The sequence below is a fragment of the Phragmites australis genome, chromosome 14, assembly GCF_958298935.1.
Source record: "Phragmites australis chromosome 14, lpPhrAust1.1, whole genome shotgun sequence".
NCBI classification, from domain to species: Eukaryota; Viridiplantae; Streptophyta; class Magnoliopsida; order Poales; family Poaceae; genus Phragmites; species Phragmites australis.
The window spans coordinates 26,126,031-26,136,161 of record NC_084934.1 but is presented as its reverse complement, the minus strand read 5'-3'; the positions used below and the strand labels follow the sequence as shown (position 1 = coordinate 26,136,161).

The 10,131-nt window shown below is 41.4% G+C and overlaps 1 protein-coding gene across 2 annotated transcripts; it reads right to left on the bottom strand.

Moving 5' to 3' along the window:
- Window positions 1-79: 79 nt before the first annotated feature.
- LOC133891110 (EID1-like F-box protein 2) lies at window positions 80-3,654 on the bottom strand. 2 transcript variants are annotated; one of them, XM_062331825.1, is made up of 3 exons: window positions 3,476-3,654; window positions 1,923-2,746; window positions 80-560 (listed from the first exon to the last, which is right to left on the bottom strand). In XM_062331825.1, exon 2 carries the CDS (start codon window positions 2,687-2,689, stop codon window positions 1,943-1,945), a length of 747 nt encoding a protein of 248 aa, XP_062187809.1. In that variant the 5' UTR covers window positions 2,690-2,746; window positions 3,476-3,654; the 3' UTR covers window positions 80-560; window positions 1,923-1,942. The 2 variants fall into 2 exon arrangements, with proteins under 2 accessions (XP_062187809.1, XP_062187808.1); XM_062331824.1 differs by having other exon boundaries at window positions 3,481-3,654.
- Window positions 3,655-10,131: the final 6,477 nt, after the last annotated feature.

Sequence of the window (10,131 nt, the reverse complement as noted above, 5' to 3'; positions counted from 1 at the left end):
ATCAGCATGACAAAGTTCCAACAGACTTCAGAGAAGGGTCGAACAAGTTTATGAACACAATCAGGCCACGCACACCAAAAACATGAAGCACTCGTTTCAAAAACAAATATGAAGTTCCTACAGATCGACTGCTTCAGTGTCCAGATTCGTACAGAGACCAAAATACAGTCAAGTCAGCAACAAAGACAACACGCAGTAAGGAACACACATGAATATCATGAGCACAAATTTCACATCTCGAGTCTCACTAAGCCAGGCACCCTATTCTACATGCTGTGAACATGTAGGAACAAGGAAAGAGGATAGAGTCACGATTGCAATTACAAGAGCAACTATGAGGTATCGATAAATAAAGGAAAGACAATGTAAAATAGCTCCTCTCTTTTTTTCCCATCTGATGCAAGGCACCAGGAAGAACACTGCAGTTTGATGCAAAGCCCATCATGGATTCTTGTCCCACTGCAGTTTTGCGGTTTACATGCCATCCCACTGTCTAGTCACAACCAAGATTCAGTACCACTGTCTGCTATTCACGACCCCTGGGCTTCAATCTTGCAAACCTGTCAACAACAGAGGCGACATTCAGAACATTTTTTATTTCACATTAGCAAAAAATATTTTTCTATTTCACATTAGCAAAAAATATTTTTCAGCCGGGGCCACTTATGGTTCCTGCAGAACAGAATTTCTGTTTGAACCGCCTTTTGCAATTAGGTGTGCTCAAAAGGCAAACCTATCCTAGACAGATGTTCTGTTATTACATTTCATCTTTACTATAGTAAATAGCTTTGCAATAAGATTCTTGATCGCAGTTCTGCCATCCTTTCTTTGGGAGGAACTCTGCTGCCTTATTTTAACTGGCATATTCGTTCCAAATGTTGTAATGGTATAAGTAGATAAAGCAACAAAAACTAGCATATCACACATCAAACAAGATATCAGCAGTGCATATTTTCCTACAAATTTGCACAGATAAAATATGAGGAAGACTGGCTGGACAACATGACTGTTCTGAAAATAACCAACAGCTCTAGCTTTATTATATCAGAACTCTGCTTGTCTTATGGTTAATCTGGCAAATTAATAGCAACACATTTCATCAAAGAAAATTCAAAAGATCTGCATCATCATTAGTTTGATTGCTCTTCTCATCTTCAAGGACCAGAAACAAGAATTGGAGTGGTGAAATTTTGGAGATGTTTTCACAAGCACTCTAACTTCCTCCAAAAACTTATGTGCAGCCATTTCTGGCATGGACATAATTATCACTTATCACTATTTGATGGACCATACACATATCGAAGTAGTTTAAACTTTAAACTAGGGGCAAACAAAAGGGTGCCAGGCACAGGGCCTGTGTTGGAAATTTGGATTGTCACAATTGACCAACAATTCTGACCTCATTTCAAAAGGTGAGTGGAAAACAAGCATGCAAACACTTGAGAACAATTTCAATTAGTAATGTTTCTCAAATTTTTCAGATGTCAATTTCCTATAATAAAATCTAAAATAAGCATATTATTTGATATGATATTCCAACAAGTGTTTACTAATTCTTTTGGAGTTCCAGGGAGAAAATATCAGTATATGACATATTGGGCAAGCCATATGTATGCGAGATTTAAATAAAATAGGACTGAGCATGTAAACCTTGGCATACACAAACTAATATTGAACACTAATCAGTATATGTACATTCAGACATGTCTGCACATGGAAATTGATATTTACGAACAAGATTGAAGAAGTAATCTGCCATGAAAATTGCCTAACTGTGTTTCACTTTATATACCTTAATACATCATAAAGAAATCTATCTTTTCTTCATAAATAATCAACAGAAAATCGAATTTTCAGATTAAATTGTCCAATAATTCCAATTTAAATAAAAATAGCAATGGGAGAGTATAATATATGATCACCTGATTCAAGTTCCTGAGGATTACTCATCTGCTGCCTCCTCTGAATCCGAGAGAGGTAGCAAGGTACCAATTCCAATAACATGTCCATTCAGGCATACAAAATACTCCACAGAATCATCATAGGCACCCAGCCTGGTGGAAGCACTCCTCGCAATCATATTTGCCTGGAACATGTTCCATAGCTTGGCCTTACAATAAGGGCACAACTCCCTTGGATGAAACCTAGCCCGCTTCTCAATCAACATCTTCTTGACCCTTGAAGTGGCGAACGACTTAAAGATGCCTCGGAAGAAACCCAAGTCACCTTCTTCCCCTTGATCAAGATGCTCGCATGGATCTGACACATACAAGACATCCGACTTACATGGCAGAGGAAGGAAACTCTTGCCCGCGGTCCTTGAAAAGCGCGTCCTGAACACAAAATGGCCCGGGACATGAATGTTGTTGAACAGCCCCCCCTTTGTGCAGCCATTGCAATAGATAAGCAGCTTCCCAAGTGCCTTCCAATTCCCATCAACAATGTGGCTGCCACCTGAATGCAGATCCAGCATCATCTTTGGCGCCCTCGCATGACAGAACTCCTTCCACAGCACCTGCTTGGCGACCTCATCAAACCACTTGCACACGCATGAGAGGATAGCGATCAGCCTAGGGTTCCAGTTCATGTGACGGAAAACAAGGAACAGTGCATCCTCACTGAGGTGGCCCTTGATGCAAGAGCAGCTTGCCGAGTGTGTGCAGCGGTGCTGCTTCACGACCAACACCATTTCCAGTGGTCAAATCACTCCAGCAACAGTGTCCACCTTCTCATACCCTCTTCAATCCTGTTTTACAGTAGAATCTCAGTTCCATGTATAACAATCAATTGCTACTGCTTAACAAACCAACTAAAGGTTTAAGTTAATTCGTTCCGAAGGTTCTAATTGACCGACCACCGGTTCTGTCAACCTTGGAAAACTACATAGGAAAAGGTAGACAACTAAATCCGCAGTAAGAAAACCCATGCTTACCACTAAAATCTAACTGGAGGGCAAAGTAGTTCCCCTTTTTATTCAGAAATCTCATAAATCAACATTTCACTCCATAGATAAACTCACTCCATAGATAAGATAGAACGAACAGCACGAAATGATTCTTAGATCCTATCCCAAGAACAAATACATCCAAAAAAAGAACTAACAAAGAACCAAACTTTATCCACCCAAACAGCCCCTCAATGTCCGATAAGAAACCCAGACGGCCAGACCGCATCTACTCGGCGAGTGCACCGATCAGCTACGCTCAGTCAGCAAGAGCAGGTGCTCCATGCGCGCGGGGTTCTCACGGGACGCGTGGATCGGGCGCTCCTCGACCGAGCTGTTCCCGAGGCGCGATACATCGCGGGTGGCAAAGGATGCGTCTTACCCGACGGAGCCGCTGCCCACTCGTCTTGGCATTCTTCACTCAACGAGATGATGAGGCAGGGCTCGCGACCAAACGCGCACACGATGACAACCAATGGACTCGCGCTGCGCATCCATTTCCGGGGGAGGCGGAGAGACGCTGAGCCGAACCTTACCTGACACGACGCCGCCGGGTTGTCCGCAGCCGGAGCGGGGAAAGGAGTCGCCGTCGCCGTCGCCTGCGCTGCGCCGCTGCGCGGTCACTTCTCCGGTCGCCGGCGTGGGGAGCGAGACGGGATCGATGGGAGGGGATCGGAATCGTCGGCTGCGCATCAGCTCGGATCGAGCCGCACCAGATAGCCGCCCAAACGGGCGCGTGGGCAGGGGCAAAACCGACCATTCACGCAGGGCCGTGACGAGTCAGGTCCAGCTGGCCGAGGTGGGAGGCGGAGCCGGGATGGAGGAAGCGACCGGGCGGGCACGAAATTACGGGGGTACCCCTCGGCCAGTCGCCGCCGACTTGGTTGCGGCCGGCAGGGGGCATTTCGGGGAAGTTAAAGTAAAGCAAAGCGTGGCCGCGAATAACTCCAGGCGAGAGCCGCCTCGGGAAACGGGAAGGCAGCATGAGGCGAGAGTATTTTTAAACCTTTTTTATATTAGCATTTAATTATTTGATTAATCGATTGGACAGTGGGATTGTACGGTCTGGGCGTTGGCCGTAGGATCCGTTGGATATTTATGCGATAACACTGCCGTGCCGACGTCCGAACCGCTAAAATAAATAGGAAGCTGCTAGTGTTGCGGTGGGAATTTTTTTAATTAAATATATAAAACGAGCTATTTTGATGTATCTTTTTTAATGTTCTAAATATTGACTTTTGATGATGTTGTAAATATTATTTTTTGATGTTGCAATAGACTGTTAGAGCATCCAATAGATCGAACGTTCGAGCGCTAACAACTTACGTTTAGGTGCGATGTATTGAGCATAGTGTTCTCTAGAAGGAAAAAAAAAGAGATGGTAAATGTGTAGTGAGTAGGATCTGAATCATCTGCAATAATGATATAATATTGTAGAGAATTATTGTTTTAACAATGAATGAGTCTACTGTTATAGTACTCTACATTAATTAATCATTGTTACTGTTTCAACAGTACCACGATGCATTGTACCCTTGTTTTGATACTATATCACTGTATTGTAGCCGTCGTCTTGAAGCATTGGGTTTCGATCGTGCAGCAATGAAGTGGCCCTAATGCAAAGCACTATTCATCAGCTGCAGTTACCACTCCAATGCAGAGAATCTCAGTCCCACTGAGTAGCCGAGATCAGGGGTTGTTGGGGGGAAACTCCAACAAAAGATAAATGGAATGATGATGCTAGAATAAGCTTGGGAGCTTATGATTCTTTTGGGGTCTTTTATATATATATGTATATGTATATATATACATATATATATATATATGCATATACATATACATGTATGTATATGTATATGTATATGTATGTATGTATATATGTATATGTATATATATATATATATACGTGTGTGTGTATATATATATATAATATATATATGAATGGAGATGGTGTAAACACATGTTCTGTTTTTGGTGGGATATATAATTTACAACATATGTCATTATATGGATTGGGCTAATTCTTTACATTGGCATATTCTCGGGCTATTTGGGCTATCCGTAACCGTACTCACTCGGGCGTAGGCTCTTAAGCATGAGGGTCCTAAGGCTACAACTAAGGATGGCTCTTAGCCTCTTAGGAATAGGAGCATCTACTCTAACAACTCATAGCACTCACCTCATTAAAAACTCTAGCCTAAAAACCCAGTGGGAAAATGGGACCTGGAGAAAAGAGTGCGTAGGAGGCTAAAGCCTAACAAAGTCGAAGGAGACACATCACTCAAAGTACTACGGCTGCTACGACACTGAAGGCGTAGAATCAAAGCTAATGGAGCCAATGAAGTTGCACTCCCTCAAGCCTACGTCAGTGTTGATGAGGCCTAGCGTGGTCGAGGTCAAAGTCGTTGACGTAGCCAAAAGAGTCATCGGCTAAGTCTCACGACCTGGCGGAGTTAGTGGCGATGGAGACTGCTAAAGCCGAGGGAGTTGCACTCCCTCCAGCGTACTCTCGAGTCGACGAGGCCTGGCGAAGTTGAAGCCGCTAACGTAGTCGAAGCTAAAGTCGCTGAAATAGTCAAAGGGGCCGATCAAAGTCAAAATCAATGAAGATGAAGGAGTTGCACTTCCTCTGGCATGCTCTGTTGATGATGAAGCCAAGCGGAGTCGACATCAACGTCGACCAAGACGAGGGAGTCAAAGTCGACAGAGCCTCAAGAGTACCTGACGAAGCATCGAAGATGAGCTAAAGCCCTTGGAGAAGTCTAAGGAGAGTCATGGCAATGAGACTTGACGAAGTCAAAGACAAAGAGTGGTGACGACGCTATGCGAAGTCGAGTGCATGCTCCCTTGTCGATGAGGCTTAGTGTAGTCAAAGGAGAGCCGCATCGATGAGCCCCAAAGTCATACTCCCTCGGGCCTACTCCAGTATTGCTGAATTTTAGCATAGTCGATGCCGAGCTGAAGCTTTTGTCGAGGTCAGTGCCAAGTCAAAACTGAAACTGCACGTGAGCGAAGTGCCAGAGCTACAAGGCAAGCATCTAAGCATTCACCTTTTACTTTGGATCATGTGGTGTCTAATTTGATAAATTATCACTTTATGTATGTTATGCATGTTAGCGAGTCGATATCGAAAATTGTGGATAGAACCTATGTTGATGCATCATTCCTACCTTGAACTATTGATGATCCCTATCCTTGAGATATGGGTATAATCATGTTGATGTATAACTTAAAAATTCTACGAGATGCTTAGCAATACATAGGTCATCCGTAGAAGTCGAGTGGTGGTTCAACTATTGTTCGCGAGCTATAAGGCTTAATTATTGCTTCACAATGAAAATGATATTGGGATGAATGAGTTGTGAGAATGAGAGAAGATGTGAGCGGTACCATGGGTAGTTCGGGGGAGGAACCTGAATGCCATAGACTGCTAGCATCGATTAAGCACCGGTCATTGTTTGATGTTGGCTTAAGCATTTTCCGTACTTCCACATATTTAATAAATGTATGAATGAGCTAATTATCATACGTCATGCTAACACTTGACTTGCGGCCCTATGACATATAAGAGAAAAAGAGTAAGGAGAAATAAGGTGGCGAGGCGCCAGAGGTGTCCGAGACACGCTCGTGCTAACACCGGTGCCATATGGGCATATGCAAGTGGGTAGTTCTGGGTATGCGAAAGGTTGTCTTGGGGGCTAAGAGGATTGACCCGAGTTGTGTGGGTAAAGATGTACCTTGCATGGTGTAAGATCAATTTGAATTGTCGCAATCTTGGTTATGAGCATGCTTATATCTATCCGCATCGATCGTAGAGTTTTTGATGTTGGGATGTTTGTGGTATGTTGAGAAGTGGCTAGTGTTGGTCATGTTGAAAAGAGTATGATCTAGTGACGGATATGTTTGTGGTTATGGTCTCATGATAGGAATGTTTGTGCTATGTTGAGAAGTTGTAATTGTTCACACTTAAGTCGATAAAATGCTTTTACGTGTAAATTCATTTAACCGTGTGGCCGATTTTTTGCTACGCATCCTCAAATGTATAATCCTTGGAGTCAGGTTATTATATATATCAAATATGGAATAAGTTTTGCGAGTATCTTCGTACTCACCTTGTTTTTGTTGAGTTTTGCATGTGAGGAAGAAATAGTGTACAATTATTTCACACCCGCTGATGTCGATGATGGGTTGTTTTTGTTGAGTTTTGCATGTGAGGAAGAAATAGTGTACAATTACTTTACACCCGTTGATGTCGGTGATGGGCAAGAGTAGTATGGGCTACTCGTGTTGTTTTGGGGTGGTGCCTCAGGGCAAATAGTGCCACATATCTTTTTCTGTTCATAAACTTTAATTCTGCTATGTAGTAACTCTAACCGGCTAGGAGGTGAAACTATTATATCTTGTTCTCCTAGCGTTCACCGTTATGTAAATTGTTAAACTTGTAATAACTTAAGGACTTGTAATACATTTACATGCCTCACTTTTTATTATGCATTGATATGATGAACCTTATTGTAAAGGTATGTGTTCCGATCTTAGGTATAAATTACACGTCGGAACTACTAGAATTGGATTCGGGTTAATCGTTGATGGTCGCGATCATTTTGATGAGATGTGGGATAGCACATGACATGTCGAAAGACGGGTGTGTGCTACCTCTTATATTATCAAATGTTCATTCTAATAATTAATTTGAATACTATTTGGATTGTTCCTCACAATCTAACTATGTATAAAGAAATTACAAGTTTTGAAAGATAGGCTCAAGTAATCTTCAGATATATCTGATTTTATTCTCAGATATCTGACGGATTTCTGGCTCCCTACATCCGAATCCGATATCCAATATAACTAGTCAAGATCCGATTCGATATCTGATATTTCATTCGAGTTCCGATTAGCATCTAAAACGGTGAGGAGGGAAGGGCAGCGGAAAAAATCCGGCCCATTTTCACCCCTATCTGAGATGATCAAGAGGGATGTATTTCATATATCACTCATGATTGATGGCTTTTCTTCACCTTGAATATCCTTTTACATCACTCAAACAACTAACCGAAGAGTGTCTCGTCCCAATTTACATGATCACATAAGCATGTTCTCATATATTCAGTTGGACTTATACACAATGTCACGGTCGGGCGAATTTTTTTCTTATAAATTTAAGATGCCAAAATCACTAAAAACTGGTGAGCACGACATCTAAAATAGATGAATGCAAATATACATGGTTACAGGCATGCATCCGATGTCAAGGATATAGAGAAGGGACGGCTATGGCCATGACCCTCATCTTCTAACCGTTCTACAATCATAATTACCTTGACACATATCCTCCGCAATAATTTTCCACATTACTAACACGAGAATAAGTTTTGACTTCATTTTAATGTATTTTACCTCCAGTAATTTTTACTGACTCATTTTCAGACAATAAAATAAAACAAGAATATATCTAAAAACTGCATGTGCATACTTTAGACTTATAGCATGCACATCTATTTTTAATAAAAATATATCTTAATATGAGTATTTTATTTTATTTTATTTTTTAACTTTTCTCACGTCTAGACTTACAACACTTATATATGACCCACTAAGACGTTTAATTTTTCTGTAACTATTATTACAGAGAACCGTACTATTACTACCTAAGGTCTGCATCAGATTTCCTTGGATACCCACGTGCAAGTTGCTCCCACACTGCGATCACACGAACAAGGCAGGCAAGCACATCGAGGAAATAGAAGTCAGGATATGCAGCTATCACTTCCTATAGTGCAGTATGATATGGTAAGGGAAAATTATGAAATGGAAGAGGAATTAGGAGAAATGGAGGAAAATTATCAAGACTCAAAGAATGGAGGAGAGAGAAAAATATGTCAGGTAATCTAAACATGAGGTCGGCGAGCTCCGACGATGGGGCTCGTCGGGAGCCCTGAAGCTTTTATGTTGGAATTGTCGGGGTTTGGAGAGGTCCCTGGCAGTTCGCTCGCTTCTGGCTGCACAGAAGCATATAAACCCCGATGTGATTTTCCTTTGCGAAACCCACCTGTGAAAAGCAAAAGCTGAACATTTAAAGAGCGAATGGGAGATGTCAATATGGTATTGTTCCCAAGTGACGGACGAAGTGAAGGATTAATACTTATGTGAAAAAAGAAAGTGGATGTTACCCTGCAATCCTTATCTCAATATCATATATATATGTGGGATAGTAGACAAAAATGGGAGAGAATGTAGATGCACTGGCTTTTATGGCGAATCAAAATGGGGACTAAAGTATAGATCATGGGAGATGTTGAATACACTCCACAATAAGGAGGACAGACTGTGGTTAGTGGCAGGAGATTTCAACCAAATACTCTTTGGGCATGAAAAAGAAGGGGGATAACGTAGACCACAGTAACATATGGATGCTTTTAGAAATGCATTGGATCCCTGTGAACCGGAGGATTTGGGATTTTTTGGAGATATCTTCACATGGTGGAACAAAGCACATCGAAAGGAGAACAATATTAGAGAATGGTTGGATAGAGCAGTGGGAAATCATAGATGGAAGGACATGTTTCCTGATTATGGAGTTATCCATATATCACCTTACCATTCTAACCATATATCAGTTCTAGTTGACACCTTCTACTACAAAAATGTGATACATAGAAAAGGAAAAAAGCCCAAATGTTTTGAAGCAAAATGGCTACATGAAGCTAGGTTCCAGGAGGTGGTATGGAGAAAGCACATCACATATATGTAGAGAATAATGTAGCAGGCACCTTAAAACGTGTGCAAGAAGAATTACATAAATAGGACAGAGAGGTCCTGAAATCAACCCAGAAGAGAATAGTAAAGTTACAAACAGAGCTTGATCAAGTTATGAAAGAGGAAATAACTGATATATCGATACAAAGACAAAAGGAGATTATTGAAGTAGAGAAGTTGCTAGAAGAAGAAGAGATTTTTTGATTCCAAAGTGGAAGAGTTAACTGGATGCAAAAGGGGGATAGAAACACATCTTTTTTCCATGGATATGTTACTACAAGACAAAGAAAAAATTGTATAAAGAAGATAAAGAATGATAATGGTTGTGTGAGGGAGGGAAATGATAACATTGGATAGGTGATAACAAGCTATTTAAGTGGTATGTACTCATAAAAACTGAATGTACTATGCATGAGCTTCTTAATTGT